The following is a 19698-nucleotide window of genomic DNA, read 5'->3' as shown; positions in this document are numbered from 1 at the left end:
CAGGTTTTTCATTACAAACAAAAACAAGAACAGAAACAACATTTAAACAACATTTTTTGAAATGTGAAAGTGGGTTTCCCCATTCCTTATTGGAAATTAATTAACAATTTAACAATTGTGCAATTTGCATATAATCTAATTTTGTCATGAATTCCAAATGGTAATAATGGTTGTAATAAATTCCAATTCTTATAAGCTTGGTGGCTCCGTCATTTCCTCCTTCTTGGCATCATTTTCTATTGCGTCCTTCTCATCCTCTGGCGATGGCGGCATTTCCAACCCGCCAAGCATACCTCCTGGACGCGGAGGAGCCGGCGGTGCGGGAACGAGTTCTGTGACCATATCGCTGGGTGCCTTACGGGTGGAGGGCAATTCAAAATCCGGCTGGTCGTCATCATCAGTGCGCATGCTCAGCGCGAACTTGATGAGTCCCATTCCCTGGTAGTCATCGTCGATGGGTATGTTTCGGGCCCACACCTTGCAGCAGAAGAAGGTCTTCGCATTCTCGGGCATCTTGTTCATCTGGATGGCCACCACGCGCGTCACTCCTTTCATGTTCTCGGAGGCCTCGAAATATGGACCCGGATAGAAGACCATCTCGGGCTTGGGCCCATCGGTCACCTCGCAGGTGATCCAGATCTTGGGCGAGTTGCCCAGCTTGCCCACGGTATCGTGAAGGCTCTCTGGTGCCTCCTTGGGCAAGTCGTCTGCCGTGTCGTACGTCTCCGGCACATAGCCAATAACCTTGTTCAGCTTGATGAAGACGGTCGGCTTTTCGGTGGCGTAGCCCCACGTCGTGTCCTGGTTGAAATCGGCGAAGAAGTCAATGGCATTGTCGTTCAATTTGTTCAGGAAGTCGTCGATGCGGTCAGCAATCGGATTGACCTCACTCATGATGTGCGTAAAGTAGGACAGCACGGATCGATTCTGGTTGGGCACCATCGACAGACCCGGCGGACCCTTGAGCCAGCGCGGCTTATTCGGATCCATGATGGCCAGCATAAAGATGCCCAACCAAAAGGCCACAATGCACACGATGAGGGCGTATAGGACCAGGTAGAAGCCAGTGATTCGCATCCAACCCAAGGCAGTGCGGCCGAACAGTTTGTGCTCGTCTATGTCGAATATCCTCTTCGACCACGGCAGATCCTTCTTGCGACGTGTCTCCTGGTTCCGGCGTATCTGCTTGACCAGCTTGTAGTCCCCAGCGGGCACCATTACGTCCTCCGGCATCCTGGCGATCGTTGGCTACTGGTTACGTGGGCGTAAGTGGGAAATATTCGAAGCTTGTAGCTTCCGTTTACTATGAAATTTGAAGCGGAGTAAACTATAATGCTCAAATAGGAGCACATCCGTATTATTTTGTTATTTATTATTACATGCCAATATTATACATTAAATGAAATTACTTCAAGATTAATTCCAGCTGAGCTAGCTGATCTCACTCGTACCACTCGTCCAGCACCAATGGAGTGGTTGGATGAACTGGTGCCGTCAGACGCACCAGCATCTTGACCGTTACCATATGGAGCGGGATGTTCTTAGCCCAAGCCTGGCAGTGGATTTGGATGTCCTGGTTGATCGGAATGTTGCTCAGCCGAACACTGATGATGCGCCTGAGGCGGGGATCCTCCTTGTAAGTAGGTCCGTCGTCGTCCGTGGACTCGTTGAGAAAGACATTGCCGGAGGTGAAGAGCTCTTCGGCATCGAAGAAGCGAACCGGATGGTAGTCGAACTGAATGTCCACTCTCGGCTTAATAACCTGGCAGGACACCCAGATGCGGTTGAAGCGCTCCTCCGTGCCCAGGCCCACCACATAGTCGAACAGCTCATCCGGAGCGTAGTCGGGCAGCGTTAGGGCGTCATCGTAGGTGACCGCCTGGAAGCCCAGTGCCTGGGTGATCTTTATTAGAATGCACGGCGTGCCGGACATATAGCCCCAGCTCTTGTCCTCGCTACAGCCCATCAGGCGCTTTGGTCCTTCGAGACCGTATCGGTCCACCGCTCGCATTATCGCGCGTCGTATGTTAGCCACATCCTTAATGTTATTAGGGCTCCACATAATTTGCTTCTGATCGCCCACATGGTGTCCGGGCGCGGTTGCTAGTCCGGGGAACTTTTTGCATCCCGGCCTATCCGGATATATATGATTCGCAATCATCACGAGTGCCAATCCGGTCGTGAATACGCCCAGAGCGAAAAAGAATCCAATGAAGTATAGCAGCAGCTTGATAAAGCGGCACACGGTCATCTCGGGATCCGCATTGCGGGTGCGGATGGAACGCCTGTGGAGGTACTCCGCAACCCGCATATCCCGACGCCGGCGAAGGCGTCCCAATTCGTAGGGACCAGAATAGATTATCGCGTCGTTAGGCATAGATAATAATATATGGGTCCTTATGGAAATATATGAGGTATTTCAGAAAGCTAGCTTTGGGTGGATTAGAAACATAGAAATATATTCTGTACAGAAATCATAATATATATTTTTGAAAAACGCACCTTTTTGTCGATAACGATAGGCGTTAAGTGAATTCCGGTAGCCCTTTGTTTCGTAGCAGCAGTTGGTATTTTATCGCAACAGTTGCACGGTCATACTTAGCTTGAAAGCAAAATAAGTGAGCTAAAATGAGCGATAATGTGATTCCTGCTCCGCTTAGCCGTATCCCGGGCACCAGCCAGGCGAAAGAGAAGAACAGCAAGGACCTGAAGACACTCACCTATCCGCAGCTGCTGGAGATTAAGGACAGGCAGTCGCACTTTCTGTCGTTCAAGTGAGTTTTAGTTTCCACCTGTGGAGCTCCCTATGAATTTATTTTACCTTTTTAATTTTATCTTTATTTAGAAAGCGTCTGCACCAACTGCCGGACAAGGGAAAGCGTCTTCAGGAGTCGTACGACAAATTACTGGCCGAGATCAGAAGGCGGGATGAAGTGGAGGAGGCGACTCGAATGCTGAGCGGTCTGAACATTGTCGAAAAGGGCAAAATTGCTCTCAACAATCTGGAGTGGAATGGCAGAAACACGGACGAGGGCGCCCATGTGGACGACATTCTGGACAGCGATGACGAGGTGGAGATGGATCCGCTGCGGATTATAGCGCAGGGAACAATGCACGAGAAGAAGGTCAAGGTGATTCCGCCGCCAACAAGTCTAATTACGGCAGATGATCTGGCGGATATCGAGGAGTTTAAGAAACCAACCGACTCCCCAGATTCGGCTTTGGCAGGACATAGTGACACCAGTTCCCTTCCTGCCGAAATCGTAGAAATCGACGCTAGTCAAGTAGCCGCAAAGCTAAGCAAGGAGTTGCCTCCCGATCAGCATGCCCTCTACCTCATCGATAAGACGGAAACAAATGTGAATACTCCTAGGGAAAAGTTTATGCCATTCCGCACCACCAAGTCCAATGTCCACGATCCCGACAAAGAGCGGGTGCGCAAAAAGGGCAAGCACTGGGAGATAACGGCAGCAACTCCGCCACTCATCCAGCACAAAGAGGCCCAGCTGGTGCCTTTGGCTGAGTCGGCTGCGTTACAGATGGATTACATGCAAAGAGTGAAGGTGATTCCGTTGCTTGTGGTCTACAGACTTCGATGCTAAATCCACATTATTTGCAGGAGGTTCGCATTCAGCAGGCTGAACAGCGGCTGGCCAGGCTTAAAGACTCTCGACTCGGACTTGGCCTGCCCGAGGAATCGATTGTGAAAACCAAGGATTCCTTCCGAAACTATCGTGATCCCTAAGCCACTTTTCTCATCGAAGGCAGGCAAAAAGCCAGCGAAGCAAATGAAGTGCAAGATCCTTCGATTCAAGACAGAGGATCAGCCGCCAGTGGCATTCATTACACGGTGTTCGAGTAACCTGTGGGCAGAGCATGAGATTCCTATGCTATTCGATTTCCAAGAAACATTGTGTACTATTTATTCGCGTAGGCAACAATTACTAAATAAGACTATAAGCATACATAACTATACTGTGTATACTCTGTGAATACTTAGATTGAATAGAACTGCGTGGCTGTGGAGGCTTGCAACTCGATCTGGCCCATCTTGAACTGCAAACGCTGCAGCCATTTGAGCAGAGCCTCCGACTTGTACGTTTGCTGCTCCTCGTAGTCCGGTGCATAGTCCCTTACGTTCTGCAACCGGACGTGCAAAGTGTCCGAGAGTTGCGTCTGTGAGGAGAGAACGGGGCTCCACATGGGTAGCAGTTTGCCCAGCACTGTGGAATTGGTGTCCTTCAACGCCTCCAACAGACTAAGGAAGTGCAGGTTGACCATCTCGGACAGCTTGGAGTTAGCACTCTGCGTCTGGAAGTCCAGGGGGGTCTGCGGCTGATCCTTATTGACTGTCGGCTTGGCGTGGGACACCAATTGCAAGATGCAGGGCGTCACCTTTGCCCAGAACTCAAAAAGAACGCCCAACGTGCTGCCCTCCGCATTGCTGTTGGTATTGTGGGCCATCTGCTCCAAGTATACCGTCCATAGTTGACAAAGCGTGAAGGCATGGAATAACGAGGACATGTGCAGCACGGAGGTCTTGGACTGTTCCGCAAATCCGGCAAAGATCACCTGAATGTGATCGGCGATGTGGCAGGAAGCTTCCTGCGGCACCGGTTGCGAATAGGTCACTCCTTGATGCTGATAATGTACGCTGGCTGCAGGACCGGTGCCCTGACTATTCTGCTGCGGCATGGGCGTAGGTATGCTATGCGTCTCCTGGCGCCGCTGCATCAGAGCCATGTGAGTGAGGGAGCCAAGTAGCAACCAGGACAGCAGGCGCATGTGACCCACGCACTCTGTGAACTCCTTGGGTCTAAATAAACGTTTATTTGTGTAATGGTATGGAGATGTTAATCCTGATCTGGAACTTACCCTTGCTGAAGAGACGATGGAGCATTGTTTAGCCAGGGAAGGTAGCGAGAAACTGCTTTGTTGTCCCTCGAGTTACCACGCGACATTTCCAGAGCCAAGTATTGGGCCACTGCTCCCTTGAGGACTCCGCCCAAGGTGTCTTCACCCAGGCCACTGCTCGTCTGGCCGTTCTTGAAGTTCTACAACAAGATATAAACAATAAATTCAATAAATTCATAAGTTGGTTCCATCCTACCTTAATCTTGCTAAGCGTGTGGAAATCGGCCAGAAAATCTATGACATCGTTGATATACTGCCTCAAACAATCCGCAGAATTGGTGGTCATCATGGGTGCCGCGTCAGGCAAGCCAGGAGCAGCACCTGGAGGCAGAGTTCCGCCAGCATCAAGGAGCACAAAACCAATTATGGTGAGTAGATTGTGGTCCGGAATATTCGACTTAAACTTCAGAGCCTGGACGAACTCGAAGATCATTTGACGACACAGCAAGTTCTTATCCCGATCCTTGCTAAACGATCTAATGTTCAGAGTGCACAGCTCGTATAGCGTTTGGTATTCCAGATTGGTATGCTGTACGCAATAGGCCATGATCTTGGAGTACGGATCGAGCAGCGTCTTTGGCACGCAGTTGAGCCTCAAGGTGGCCGCCATGATGTCCAGCATGTACTCCGCATTGGTGAGACTGGGCATGATGACGATTACTTGCCGAAGGAGCGACTCCATGGCCTGCATGGCTTGTGACCAAACGGCTAGGCCCACACCCGCTTCCGTGGGAACGCACTGGAGATTCAAGTACTCGGCCATGTTGCGGAAAATCACCGGTAGCTGGTCAATGGGTAATGCCTTCTTTGAGGTCAGTGACTCGCAGACCATGTAGATGGGACTGGTGGAGTTCAAGTCCTGGAAATCCTGTAGCGCTTTGGCAATGCTGCGGAAATGGTGGTGCCGGATTTTCACTTAAAAGAGAAAATGTTATTAAATAACTTCCTTCATATTAGATCATTACTTACTTTTCATTTGAGTTTGGAACACCTGCAAGAAGATTCCATTGGGTGCCAACTGGTGAAGCACGCAGCGGAAGAACTGACAGGCCACCGCCTGGGCACTGCTGGCCAAAGGTGGACCATTCTCGCCTTGCCAGGCATGGGTGCTACTTAAGCAGATCCTAAAATGGAGGCAGATATAGTCTGAGAATAGAATTTACTAGTGATCCCACTTACCGTGAAGTCATGGTGAGAATCTCGGGCAGAAATGGTGCTGCCATGGCAGGTTCTCGATGAATAAAGGTTCCTAGGATTACTATGAAGATGCCAATCTCCTCATCCGTGTACTCCTCAATGTGGGCACCGCAGTCGGAGCAGCGTTCCACGATGGTGTAGTCTCCAACACGACGAGAGCTCTGCGGGATCAAAGATTTATAATTGTATACCTCACTGAGCACTTAAATATAAATGACTCACCCCACGAGGAGCATGAAGCGTTGAGTGGGTTCCATGCCCATTGGAGGCCTCTGCACCGATCTCATCGTCATCATCGGGATCGGGATCCACGGGCTGAAATGGAGGCGGTGGCCAGGAACCAGCAAACCGTGATCGAATATCCGGAATAGCATTGCTGTCCACATTGAAGGGAGCCAATTTTTGTCGAGGACGCTTGATACTATTGCTGGTGGTGAGTCCATTGCCTTCGGGGGCATTCTGTTTCAGATCTTGCTGCACATTCTTGAGAATAGAGGTGTGCAAATCGGCTGAGGGTTGCGACGGAAGCGGAGCATTTGGATTCGGCGGAGATTCCAGAGCCACCTGCTTAATAAGCCGTCGGGGAGAGTTCGTCCTACTGCTCGGGGTAACATCATCCTTGGTGCTTTCCGATACATCAAGGCTATCCTGCTTGAGATGACTGATGTCCGGCAGGTTGAGGCCATCTCTCACCCGCTCCACTAGGGTGGCCACCGTGTCCTGGGTTCCGATGGGCAGCAGACGCTCCGGAGTGGGAATCTCCAGGGCAGCAATGCTCTTGGGTGGCGGCAAGCTCTGCATGCTCTCATCAATTTCATCCCTTGGATTCGGCATCACGCTCATCTTGGACAGCGGTGAGTCCGGCGAGCCGTAGTTTTTATCCGTGCGTCTCAGTGATTTGGTTTGCGATTTCTTTTGCCGCGAATCATCCGCCGAGGAGCTCGAGTTTCCGGCACTGCACTCCACAATCGTCTTATGTCGTCCAATTGGCTTGCTGGCAGCTGCCGAAGATGATGCCTGGATAGCAGCTGGAGCACTTCCTCCACTGCCATTTCCGCTTCCGTTGCCCGATCGATTACCACTACCGCTGCTGGATCCGGCTTTTCTTTCCACTGCCGCAGGCATGTCCTGCAAAGCGCCCAGTGCCTTCAGGTGATTCGTGGCTATGGCGGCGAACATCTTCGATGTGGAGGCGGCTGCATTCTCCAGGGACTTGTTGCGGACGGTCACAGCACGATGAACATCCACTGGTGGACTAACAATCGCCGTTTCTGTGGTTTCCGCGCCCACCAAGGGCGTTACGATCATGCGAACACCCTCCTGCAAACTGTGCCTGGTGTGAGTGGTCACCAAAGTCTCACTGGTAGTGGTGGCCTTAATTTTGGTCGTGTACGTATCGCCGACCTTGGTGGTGATCAACGACTTGTGGGACTTTGTGGATTTCTGGTTTGGACAATTCTAGCTTTAGTATTTAAAATATAATATGCAATGTAATAATCTCACCTCTTCAGTGTATTCAAGAGCTCGACGGTTGCGTGGCATGACGTCCTCGAAGTGTATGGTATCATCAAAGGATCCCTGCAACGTAAAATACGGATTACTTAAATTGTAAGACATTGCAAGACTGAAAACCAACCGGTGCACTGCTGCCGTGTAAAGTGCTATCCGAAAGATCGCTTTCCGGAATGGCCACCAGTTCCGATTCCGTTTCATCTGCATCTAGGCTGGAGTCGTTGTACTTCCGGAACGCATGCTGCAATTTCGGTGTGAAGGCCACATTACCCTTGCTCTTGGACGCGGCACTAGTTCCCTCCGAGGGAAACATGGGACTGGCCGGCGGACTGGCCTCCTTGTCGTCGGGATCCGTGCCAAGCGACGGCTGGCTGACATCACGGGATCGAGCAGCGCCGCCTACGCCCTGTATGTCCAGTATGGTAGTGGTCGGAATGCGCCGGCATTGGTGGAAGTGGCCACGCAGGCTGTTCATGATCAAACGGATCCCAGCGATCACATATCCACTGAGAGGAGGCTGAGTGTACGAGTATTTGTAGAGCACCACCAGCAAGGTGAAGAGCCAGTTGCGCCGCGGATACTGCTCCAGGTGCCACAGGGAATAGTTGAAGACTATGTTCTGGTAGGATTCACCCGAGGTGCTCGTCGGATTTGGCGCATAGAGAATGATTTGCATGACGGAGGGCAAGATGAGACCCCCAATCAGATGATTCTGGTCCAAAACCTGAGGAAGATTGGCCAGGAATGCATTGAAGACCGCCGAAACCCTAGGGAAAAAAATTGTTGTTATTTACCACAGCATTATCAACACACAATATCGAATACCTTAGAGATTCCGGAGTGGTATGGAAGGTCTTGTCGATTTGGTTGTGACCTAGCAGTAGGAACAGGTGCTTGAGGACAATATTCTGGGTCTTGGTCATCGGTTTTTCCTCAGATGGATAAGCCTGATCCGTCCGGGACATAAACTGCATCAGCATGAATACCAGCAGGTGAATGGTTTCCCGATCCGACTCCTCCAGTTCCGTGATTCTCGACAGTAGTCCAATGAGGTTGTCATCGTTCAGACCGCCCAATGAGTGGATATGCCCATCTACGTGGGGATTTAGCGGATAGAAATATTTCATAATTTAGTATCTTTATAAATTGCATCTCGATGAAGGGGAAGAGGGCAAAACACCAATATCTTTTTGATTTTGTTTTTTGTTTTTTTTTTTGGTCACAGCCACATGCCAATTCCACAATTAGATTGATTTTTGCTTATGTTGATTTAAAATTTTGTATGATTCTTGTATAATATACAGTTATGTCTCTGTAGAGTAAGCGTCAATTTCCATTCAATTTAAACTTTTCGAGGGGAAATTCAAAAGTATTGAAACAGAGACGGTTGGAGGTAGAAAGAGTAGAGTTTTCTTATGTAGAGTGGACCGCGATAGAATAGTTAGCATACATACCAGTTCGAAGGGGTAACACACTTAAACGACATTTGTTATGAAAAGCAGAGTAACACACACAACTAGAACCTCAGCTGGATAATACAGATATAACACTCATATAGAACAGTGTGATGCAGATACATAGATCGATGGAGAATGGTCGATGGCGATGCTATAGATGTGCTTATTAGGTAGAACATGCTCTTATGTTTGGGATGAATCATGCTTTAATGACAGTTCTTAAATTATCAGATATTATCAGATAATTATCAGATATATAAAAATAATAGGCACCTTAATGGAGTAATATTTTAAAAAAGGAAGCAAGGTAAAACTTATAGAAACAAAATGTTTTTATAATAAAACATATATAATATACGGAGATACTGCCAATTCGAAAAAATATAAAAAAAGTTTCTTTTCTATTTCTATTACTTCTCCGATCTTGGTTGTTCTGAATGATAATGCAAATGGTGTTTACACACTGACAAAGCCAAAGCAACACCGAAAATGGGATACACCACTCACGAGGATGGGATTTCTAAATATTATGATTATTTGAAAAATAATTTGAAAATTATTATAAATGTAGTTTTTGAAAAGTAACTTAATATGTATATTTTCGTGCACTATTTGGTGATTAACGTTGTACACTCGAAAGTATCTTCAATTAGGTTTTCATAATTTATAGTGACTTAAAAATCTCCAGATATGGAATGTTTTTAAACTTAAAAAATTAAAAATATCAAAAATATATAATCTATAATACATTTCCAAGTCTACGCATCATCATCATCCCTTGTGAGTGGTGTAGGCATTTTGCTAGAACACCGATCATCAGACGCCACCGAGGGGAGGGGAATCACAAAACGAACTGACACAGTGGAACACACGTGCTCTAGCACCTACCTGGGTTCGCCGCGCTGCCGGTGGCCGCCGCACCCGAGACCTGAGGATGCGGATGTGGTGCGGCATCACAGGTGCAGTGCATGGGGAAGGCCAGAGTTGAGGGGCTGGGACTGGGGGCCGGCGGCGGGGGCAGCAGGTTGGGTGCCGACGGATGCTTTTGGAAGTGGGAGTGAAAGGAGTGATGGGGATTCGGGTTTCCCGCACTGCTTCCGGCTGTGCTCGTTCCGACCGCCGCTGCTTCCTGGCCCGGATGAGCAAGGGATCCACCGAATGAACCACTCGCTGCGGCGGCATCGGCGGCCGCCTGGGACCGGAGCAGGGTTTCCGCCTCCTGTAGCGTGGGCATCGGACTGTGGTGACTGGGGGGTACACAGTGCACCAGGTACTGGTGGCTCTGGCTGTGCGTCGAGACTAAACCGGCCGAAGTGGTGGCGGTGGTGGCTACGTGTGCACTACTACCGGCATGATGATGCGGATGATGGTGTGGATGGGGGTGAGGGTACGGATGGTGGGCATGTGGATGGTGGTGGTGGGTGTGATAGGGAAAGGCCGTGTGCGCTGGCTGGTGGACGGGACAAGGCGGCGGCTTGGGTCGCGAGGAGCTCGCTGCCGTTGCGGCCGGGTTCACGGACTGGCTGCTGCCAGAAGCCCCCCCACTACTACTGCCCAGGAACTGACCCAGTCCGAAGCGCGAGGTCTTCCGCTTCAGTATAGGCGCTGAGACCTGGCGGCTGTAGATCTTCTCCTTCTCGGGAACTGTTTGAAGGGAGGATTAGAAGGATTGTGATGCTCCTTTTGATAGAGAACTCACCGAACTTGCTGTCCTGTCTTGGAGCCATGCTGGCCGGAGCGGACATGGTTCGCTTATACGGCCACTTGGTGCCGAAAGATGCGCTTAGCGTCTTGGCCATGCCTCCACTGGTATCCGACTGGCTGAGTGCCTCCCGCGCCTTCTGAATCTTGGCCGAGAGCGCCTCGCTGCCGTTGTCCGAGTTCCGCAGATCACGCAGGTACGAGATGTCGCCGCACTTCTCCAGATTGATCTGCGCCTCCACGAAGAGTGTGTCGAATCGATTCAGGAAGAACTCCCAGCCGAGCATTTTGCGATCGGATAGAGAGTTGTGCAACTGGTAGACCGACTGCAGCACCACTGGACGGTCCACGATGAAGAGATCGAACTGGGACTCAAGGCAGAAGAGCAGCGACCGAATTGCCGTGTCATGGATTGTACCAATGTAGAGAGTCGCCCGCTGCGCCACGTACACATTGATGTCGTCCATGCTGGCGATCAGGTGGCAAAAGGCGGTGGCCAGGGCCGTCTGAAGGCCCACCTCGGAGCGCAGGGGAGTGGAGTCCATGAAGCGGGTAATCACGGTAACTCGCTCCACTGCCGTGAAGCGGACGCGCCAGTCCGTGTCGTGGAAAGCCTCCTGCACCACGCGCCAGAACACGTCCGATCCGAGTGGCAGCGTGATGCAGTGCAGCAGCAGCGGCACGCCCACCTGGCATATGTGAGAGTGCTCCGCGTTGCAGAGCTCCCAAAGGCTGAAAATTATAGATTATTCCATGGATTACTAGATCATATTCCATGGTAAACACTTACTTCTTGATCAGAAGGTTCTCCTGGCACCAGATGAAGAAGCCTCTCTGCTCCCTCGCCGCCTTGGCCAAAGCATCGCCATGCAAAGCCATCGTGTTCAGGCACTGAAGAACATAGTACAGGATCTCCGGCTTCTTGATGGTAGGTATTTCCTTTGGGAACAAGAGGATTGTGGCTATTAATACTTGTTTATAACAAATTGCACTTTCCTACCGTGAGCAGTTGATGGATGTACTGGAGTGGCTGGGGCAGCGTGTCCAGGGTGAACTTGAACTTGCCCACGGAGGTGTGCCAGAAGTCGTCGCTGTCCTCCTCCTCCTCGTCCTCCTCGGATCCGCTTCCGTTCTCACCGCCGCCACAGGCCGCTCCGCCATTGGCACCGTTCTCACCCATGACCGAGGCCTTGGTCACGCTGACATTGGCGCTGCCCACGTCCGCGTCGGAAAGGGTTATAGAGCGGGCTATGGCCCGGTCTGTGGGCAGGATGGAGGCCAGGTCGAGTTGCTCTGAAACTGTTTCTACCGTGGCCGTCATGATCTGCATGAGACAAAGGATGTGGGATTAGCAAGGGGCACAGTGCCAAGGACTCGCAACAAGTTTACATCGTATATACACGTGGTTTACATGGTGTGTACGGTATGCTACATTCCTTTGACAACACATGTAGACAAATGCAATGTTCGGGAAGTTTTGACGTTTCGTTTACACTTACATATCCGTTCTAAGATTCTTTTAGGTAACAAGGTAATTTACATCAAGAACGATACATACACACGTAAAATTGCATAAATTTTGATACATTTTCTGTGCATTGCTGTGATTATAGTAATATTACATTTCATTTTTTATTGATTGGAGGTGGAGGAAGGCAATTAACTGTGAAAGTGCTGTACATTGAACATGCTCTTCAACAATGATCCATAAAACAAATGAATTAAGTGTTAGGTGAATAAAATTAGCATGGAACGCAATATTTACATATTAAATAAGATATGTAAAATCGAGATTGACTTAAAGAAATGTACATTTATATAACTCGTTTTTTTGATTTCTTGGTCGATTTACGATAATTTGTAATTTATTTTCACACACATACAAGATACTTTGAGACACAGTAGTTGAATAAAATTATTAAAAAACTAGTAAAGAAAAAAAGTAATAAGGAATCTATGACTCGGATTGCAATGCTCTTAACTATTAACTATTAGTTAGTTAAAACGCTTATTTCGGAGTATTTTCTCTAAGAGAAAGTACTTTTCAAGTGTCGTGAATAATGTTAATCAGCAAAATCTTTAATTTTTAACAGTATAATTATCTATAAACTTTAAAGTAAATTAAAATTATCACTAATTTATCTTACGTTTCGTCATTGCTTGAACCTATTTGTCATCTATAATGTCTCTAAGTTTAATATTCTAGGACTGAAGTATTAATAAAAAAAAATTGGAAAGAAAAGTTGACTTGTTAAGCAAAAATAAAACTTAACCAATATCGGAAAAAACACTCTGTACATTTATTTACACTTAACACGAAGAGTACGATTTGTTGACTGGACATAAAAAACTATAGATATAGAAAAACGAATTGTATAATTATCGGATCGCATGGGTGTTTAATAGTTGGGGAAATGAAAAAACTTAAATTTGAAACAAAGTTGTATAGCTTTTGTTGGTTGAGTTGTTTGTCTTTTGTTTGGTATTTCTTTTTTTTTTAAGAATGCACAAAGTACCTCGTCTGTGGCGTGAACTTTTCTCAATTCATTACTATCAACTGAATGCCCATTTTCGTTATTCTATAAAAAATATATGAAGAAATGAAAACGTTTGTATAATCGTTCGACAATTATCGATTTTCAATTTTGAAAAGTAAAACATTGAATTGGAATTTGTGTTAAGGAAAGCAAAAGTAAATCGAATAGAGATTATGTGTGTCTATTAAATGAAATAACTCGAATGCTCACTTTAACTTAGTGTTGCTTTCTTGCTGTAATTAATTAGTTTGAATATTTATAGCAAATATATAAAATATATATATGTATATATATGGGGTGTTTCAAAATACCTACAATCAACGCATAATATTTTGAGTTACATTTCTTATTCTTATTTTTATTCTTTTGTTATTTTTTTCTTTCTTTCTTTTGTTTTATTTCGTTTGTAGTGTGTAAGAAACTTTAAATTCGAGTATGGTGGTCGTCAATTAAGGAGTGACAACTGAAGAACATAATGTGTACGGTTGGCATTGCTTATGATCGAAATACATACGGAACAGACGTGGGGCATGTGGACGAGCACTCCGCCAACGGAGTGCGGTTCTGGTTGGGGCACGGCCACCGGCACAGGACCTTTTTCAAAGAGAAGTATAAATGGGGATTAGAATCTGATCGGTACAGATTGGAAGGCGAGTCCAGCTAAAAATGAAGTTCGCTTAGTGGTCATACAACATACAACTGTTTGGCATTCACAAATCAACCATGCATACGTATAGAAATCCTACAAGTGTCATTCGGATAGTTAGAAAATAGGTGTATCGGTGAAAGAATCTCATGCAGGCATTTTCGATTTACATTACTGCCAATCGGGTCGGGTACTACGCGTGGATTAGTCTTATCCGGTTTTGAAATTTATTCAAGTCCAACGGAAGGATTTAAACTAGGCACTCGTACTGCCAACCGAAAAACAAAGATCGTGTAAAATTCGTGTGGCTTCAGTGCATCTGTAGTGTTGGATTAAAAACTCGCAGTTTGTGTTTCATTTTTGGGAGCACTATAGCCGAACCGAAAGGACATCGATCGATCGATTGTAGCAAAACAGAACTGAACTCTCTAGGGGCGGGCGGTCAATCTACGGAGGTCAACTAGATATAATAAAAGCTTGGATATTCTAAATCATATACTCTAGTAACGCTAAACAGAGATAGAGAGAGTGTTGTGGCGTGTGTTTGTGGAGACAAAGTTAAGTTGGTTAGAGTGATCGAGCGAAACTATTGTTGTCTTCTTCTGTGGTTCGTGTCGTATGGCTTAGAAAATATTTTTTTTGGTTTATTTGAGTGAAGTAACGAAATGTTTCAACAAATGCTTCATAATGTAATGTAAATTTGTTATTTGTATTTTTGATTTTTTTTTTTTTGTTTGTAACGAATGAAAAATTTTCTTGTGGTGCATCACCTGCCATTATAATAATTTTTCCATCGTCTGAAAAGAATTGATCTAGCTTAAAGATATCTGATAATGATTGATAGATTTTAAATTTAGTACGGTATTAGTTTTGTAGTATTTCATGAGTAGATATTAGTTGTAGATTATTTTTGGGCATAGACGAGAAGTTTTGGAGTGTGAGAGAGACAGACAGTTTCGTACGCGCGGAAGAGGGTGCGATCGAGCGAGAGAAAGATAGCGTTAGTTATGTTATTTTTGTACAGGCAGACGCGGAGTAGAATATGTTAGAGATAGAGAGAGAGAAACAAATATACATATTTATGTAGAGAGAGATAGCAAGATAGACAAATAGTTATGGCTTAAAAGATAATGTACTGATGAGATCGGGATGACGGTATGTTTTTCACGAATGATCTTTTAGATGGCTGTTAATTCATACTGCTGAGATTGTTTGATTTAGTCTGAGGATGGTTTAGTTGGGTCAAGTTGGTAGTTGTTTACAAGGCATAGCAGTGCAGGTTTCTAGTTGTAGGTTGAAACAAAGTTCGGTTTGCGTTTTAACGTGGGTTTTAGGCTAAGTTAGGTTGTTTATAGGGACGCTCGACTGGCGAGTCGCCATTCCATACCATTCGCCCAAAAAATGTAATATATTTTATATAGACCAGGCTCAAGTACTGTCTACATTTAGCTACTTTTTGGTGACGTTTCACTGCTTTACTGTTACGGTGGTTAGTTTATTTATAAGTGGGTAGGTTTGGGGTTGGTTTTGGGTAAGAAACTTTGGTGGGACTTTATAGACGGCTTATGATACAACGGGGGTTTGTTTAGGGGTCTTGAAATAAAGGGGAAATGCGTTGAAAAGCCTGGAGCGTACCTGCAAATCCTCCTAAAGGTCCCAAGGGAATGGGTAGTGGAGCCATCGAGAGGGAAACATCTCGATCACGAGTCTTTTCCTTGTCGGATTCGGGTGGAGATTTGCGCGAGGACTTCTCCTCCTCAATGATGTCCTCGATGGGAACCTGCAAGATCACTCATAAGAAGGTAAAGTTTCTGTTAAGTCGATGATTTACATCTGGTGGCCGGACTGGATTCAATGGGGCCATGAACTGGACCAACTTGGTAGCTAGCTGATGCCACATGATGGATGCCTCGCAGTAAGCACACTCTGCCACCTAATACGTTAAATTATTCGTTAAATTTAAGGGAATTTATTGAGTTAAGAAAACGATTTACTCACCTTTAAGGCGCAGACATGACTACTGAGACCCACTCGAGCTGCCGTGACCATGCACTTGATCAGCCTGGAGACGTTCTCGCAGACACTCGTATGGATGCCCATGTGCTGCTCCACATCCTGTAGTTCCATTTGCTTCAGCAGGATGTCCAGCATGAGGATGCAACAGGTGAGGTTGTGCTCAGCATCCGTGGAGAATTCCGTGTGACGATTCGTGGGCGCCTCGTCATCCGAAATGGCAGAAGTATTACCAGAGTCATCCTCGACAACAGGAGCTATTGAAAGGATTTATTATACTTAGTGATAAAATGTTAGTTGAAGGCATATTCACAAATAGAGCTGCGCCTGGGCGGATTGGCCATATCCGCCTTGGTCTCCTTGCTCTCTTTGCACGGGGTCTTGGGAGCCTTGGCCAGGGATTGAGATTGGGCATCTTTCTCGCGCATCAGCTCGTGCTGGATGCCGTATTTCATTATGCGAACACCATCGCCGAACATGGCGAACAGTTGAACCAGTGGGATAAGGATCTCTAGCTTGGTGAGGATTTGCAGCCAGTGGAGCGCCTGCTGCTGCACCTTTGCCGTTGTCTTCTCAAATCGAATGGCCACGAAATTGTACATGGTTTTGGCATCAAAGCCCAGAGGCGACATCTCCGGATCGAGGATCTTGCTGAGCACAATCTTCAGCTCGTTTAGTTCCTTCTCGGCCACGTCGTTGGTGATGGCCTCCATCCAGTGCGGCATCACATAGTCCCAAATCTCGGAGGTAATAACCTCATATGGCACCAGGCATATTAGCCGCTGAAGACCCTCCTTTAAGTGGCTTGTTCGCGACGCCAAGGTCTCCCAGTGGCCTCCAACACGGGCATACTCCGGGGGATGTGGCAGCAGGCAGGAGATGAAGACGTTGTAGTGGATGCGGCAGATGTCCTTCAGCCAGTTGCAAACGTGATCCACTTTCAGCTTTTCAATGGTACTTTCCACTTGTCCGGCAGCTAAAGACAAATTGTGATGGTTCTTAAGTGTGCAAATAATTTATCATCTTTACATACCATCATATGAGTAAGCGGTTACATGAAACCAGTGGAAGAGCATGCTTAGAATCCTGCCCAGAACTTCCACGGGAGTATCTGCAGTGGGTGTACAGCGACCCACCAGTAGCCAGATACCATAACGTCCCAGTCTCTGACGTTCCTCCAGAGAAATATTGTCGGCTGTGATGCCGGAGCCATTCTTCTTGGACTCGGACGACGAGGACTCCTTGCCGGGCTCAAAGTTTAGTGGCTTCGCCTCTCGCAGAAGGCTCACCACCGACTCCACCATGTGCATCTGCATCTCTGGATCCATCTGCCAGGCGGGCTGCAGACTGCGATGGACCACGTGATCGCCACCTCGCCGGGAATTGTGCCTATTGCTGTGGCACTGGCTGCAGTAGCGGATCGGATGGTTGCCATTGAAGCTGGCACACTCCGTGGAGAAGCAGATGGAGAAGGCGGACTTCTCGTTGGAGCGACAGTTCTTGTTTTCGCACACCATCGACACCTGCTGCATGGGATGCAGGATGTCGCCGAACTCCAGGCTTCCGTGCTCCCGATGAATCTCGTTGGCGCACTCGATGCATAGGTAAAGGGGCGGCGGACAGTCGGGGGCGTATGCGATGCTGATGCTGTGGTCGTAGCACACCTTTGCTGCCTCCGCGTTACCGGAGTTGGGACAGTGCTCCCGCTGGCAGGTGAAGGGCACTAGGTCATCTGTTCGTGATAGGAAGGATGAGGTAAGATAATAGGGGTAATCATATACAAAAGTTTTAGCTCACTGGTTAGTTTGGAGAGTAGGACTTTGCGATCGAATAGATTGGCGTTGAAGGCTGGCCAGTAGTAGAAGAGCAGCTTGGCAGCCGAGGTGCGGGAAACAGCGGTTCCGTAGGCCACAACGCAGAGGATGTCCTTGACGACATTGTGCTTAAGGGTCATCAGGCACTCCAGGAGCTGGCAATGATGAGCTGGATTGTTGGAGTACTGCAGCACCATCATGATGACCGAGGACACTGACTGGCAGGCCTGACATTCCTGTTCGTCGGAGCTGCGACGAGCTACAGATTGAACATTAAAGATTATTAAGAAGTTTCTATAATCTGGGGATTGAGCCACTACTCACTTATAGTAAAGGGCAAGATATAGTAGCATAGAGCATTGATGATGCATTGGTGCAACGCTGGTGGTAGTACTGATATAGTAGAGCTTACAAGATAGGGTAGATTATCGATAAGATCTTTGTCCAGAAAAGGAAGGATGCAGCTTAGGCACTGCAATAGAGCTTTTCCGAAGACTGCAAATGAAAAGATGACACATTAGAGTATTATTAAGATATTGTAAGCCTAAAGTATCTCACCGATTTGGCCGTACTGGATGCAAGGTGCCACATCGATGAGCATTGTAAGAGCATTGTAGAGGTTGCCGTACTCGAGATTGGGATAGGCAGACATGCGAGTGGGATCTTCAAGAGGATCGCGGATAAGCTCGTGCGGCGAGGTGCGCACATCCTTAAGGACAGCTGTAAATTAAAGATATTAGACATAAATTGGTGGCTGAGCTATGCTAATGCTGCTTACAAGACCAAAATATTAGATATTACAATTAATTTGATCTGAGATAGTTACATAGATTACTCTATCCTTTAAAGGTACTTACTTAGTAGAGTTTGAGAAAAGTATTTGATATTATTAGCAATATCGACGCCAGAGGGCGCAGGCAAGACGTTGTGCAGTAGACGAACGTGGTATTCATGAAGGGCTCTCAGTTTTGCCTGAACTGAAAGCAGAAAAAAAGGTCCTTTGAGCGCCCTACAAAGTTGAGACTTCTGGGGACAAACTTACAGGCGGCAGCGCGAGTGCCCATGTTGATGAGTTGCACCTTAAAGCTGCCAGTCATTATATCAGACAAATCCTTCGCATTGCCGAAACTGCTGCCGAGGGACTTCGCATTCTGCAATAAGGCAAAAAAAGATTTCTTTTAGAAAACATTTAACACTTCACGCCCAGAATTGCGTAATGTATCGCACAGAAAGATGCTGCCATTGAAAAAGTGCTCAAGCGCACGAAACTTCATAGAAAACATTGAATTTTCATACAACCCGGTTGCGAAACGAACTTAAGTTAATATTTTTGGCAAACTTACCTCGAAATTGGTTAGTTTTTTCAATAGATTTGCAATTTTTTACGGGTTTTAAGGCAAGCCACGTCCACGAAGAAAAATCTCTATAACTAAACTGAGTTTATGGTGTGTATCTGTGCAAGAATTTTGCTATCTGTAGGACGCCCTTTGACCCCATCTTTACCAATTTGGCTTTTATACCGGTTTATAATTCACTTTACAAAGCGGTTTAAGCTAGAATATATATTAAATATATTTAATTATTAAATGGGCTATGTTATTTAGTATTTTTCAGCTTAAATGTAAGGGAATTTGAGAGAACTGAAGTTGTGGGGTGGGTACTTGACCCACTTTTACCACCCACCCTCGGCAGCAGCCCCCAGAAACAGCTGTTCGGAAGTAGGACATGCGCATATCGCGTGTTTATCTCGCATTTGCCGCACTCACCGGTCGGCTTTCAACAAGTGCTTGTTTTGGTCTAGCCAATGTAAATATTTACTACTTTCAGCCGGGTCCAGAGTTTGCGCAGATTCTGCTCAATGTTGGTAAACATCGCCCAGCTGTTTATCCTGATATGCAACTGGTGTG

General features: G+C 46.9%; 4 protein-coding genes across 7 annotated transcripts; 1 reads left to right on the top strand and 3 right to left on the bottom strand.

The window, feature by feature from the left end:
- Positions 1 to 58: 58 nt before the first annotated feature.
- LOC116801734 (sodium/potassium-transporting ATPase subunit beta-1) lies at positions 59 to 1388 on the bottom strand. The gene has a single exon (XM_032722945.1). It carries the CDS (start codon positions 1231 to 1233, stop codon positions 190 to 192), a length of 1044 nt encoding a protein of 347 aa, XP_032578836.1. The 5' UTR covers positions 1234 to 1388; the 3' UTR covers positions 59 to 189.
- Positions 1356 to 2425, bottom strand: LOC116801735. Its single transcript, XM_032722946.1, has one exon. It carries the CDS (start codon positions 2375 to 2377, stop codon positions 1442 to 1444), a length of 936 nt encoding a protein of 311 aa, XP_032578837.1. The 5' UTR covers positions 2378 to 2425; the 3' UTR covers positions 1356 to 1441.
- A 156-nt stretch (positions 2426 to 2581) lies between these two features.
- LOC116801461 lies at positions 2582 to 3970 on the top strand. The gene is made up of 3 exons (XM_032721201.1): positions 2582 to 2774; positions 2846 to 3563; positions 3620 to 3970. Exons 1-3 carry the CDS (start codon positions 2629 to 2631, stop codon positions 3743 to 3745), a joined length of 990 nt encoding a protein of 329 aa, XP_032577092.1. The 5' UTR covers positions 2582 to 2628; the 3' UTR covers positions 3746 to 3970.
- On the bottom strand, positions 3894 to 19226 carry LOC6619092 (protein unc-79 homolog). 4 transcript variants are annotated; one of them, XM_032721197.1, is made up of 27 exons: positions 19135 to 19226; positions 18834 to 18942; positions 18649 to 18768; positions 18350 to 18511; positions 18116 to 18286; positions 17775 to 18050; positions 17011 to 17709; positions 16291 to 16953; positions 15963 to 16234; positions 15796 to 15897; positions 15600 to 15744; positions 14735 to 14791; positions 13833 to 13912; positions 13298 to 13360; positions 11782 to 12105; positions 11572 to 11720; positions 10780 to 11513; positions 9969 to 10724; positions 8449 to 8716; positions 7748 to 8390; positions 7615 to 7689; positions 6334 to 7554; positions 6094 to 6272; positions 5884 to 6038; positions 5111 to 5829; positions 4876 to 5054; positions 3894 to 4816 (listed from the first exon to the last, which is right to left on the bottom strand). In XM_032721197.1, exons 2-27 carry the CDS (start codon positions 18886 to 18888, stop codon positions 3997 to 3999), a joined length of 9087 nt encoding a protein of 3028 aa, XP_032577088.1. In that variant the 5' UTR covers positions 18889 to 18942; positions 19135 to 19226; the 3' UTR covers positions 3894 to 3996. The 4 variants fall into 4 exon arrangements, with proteins under 4 accessions (XP_032577088.1, XP_032577089.1, XP_032577091.1 ...); XM_032721198.1 differs by lacking the exon at positions 14735 to 14791; XM_032721200.1 differs by lacking the exon at positions 13298 to 13360 and having other exon boundaries at positions 10647 to 10724; positions 19135 to 19225.
- Between the last annotated feature and the right edge of the window lie 472 nt (positions 19227 to 19698).

Source organism: Drosophila sechellia, chromosome 3R (assembly GCF_004382195.2).
Source record: "Drosophila sechellia strain sech25 chromosome 3R, ASM438219v1, whole genome shotgun sequence".
Lineage (NCBI taxonomy): Eukaryota > Metazoa > Arthropoda > Insecta > Diptera > Drosophilidae > Drosophila > Drosophila sechellia.
The sequence above is the reverse complement of the archived record's forward strand: the minus strand, read 5'-3'. Positions and strand labels throughout refer to the sequence as shown.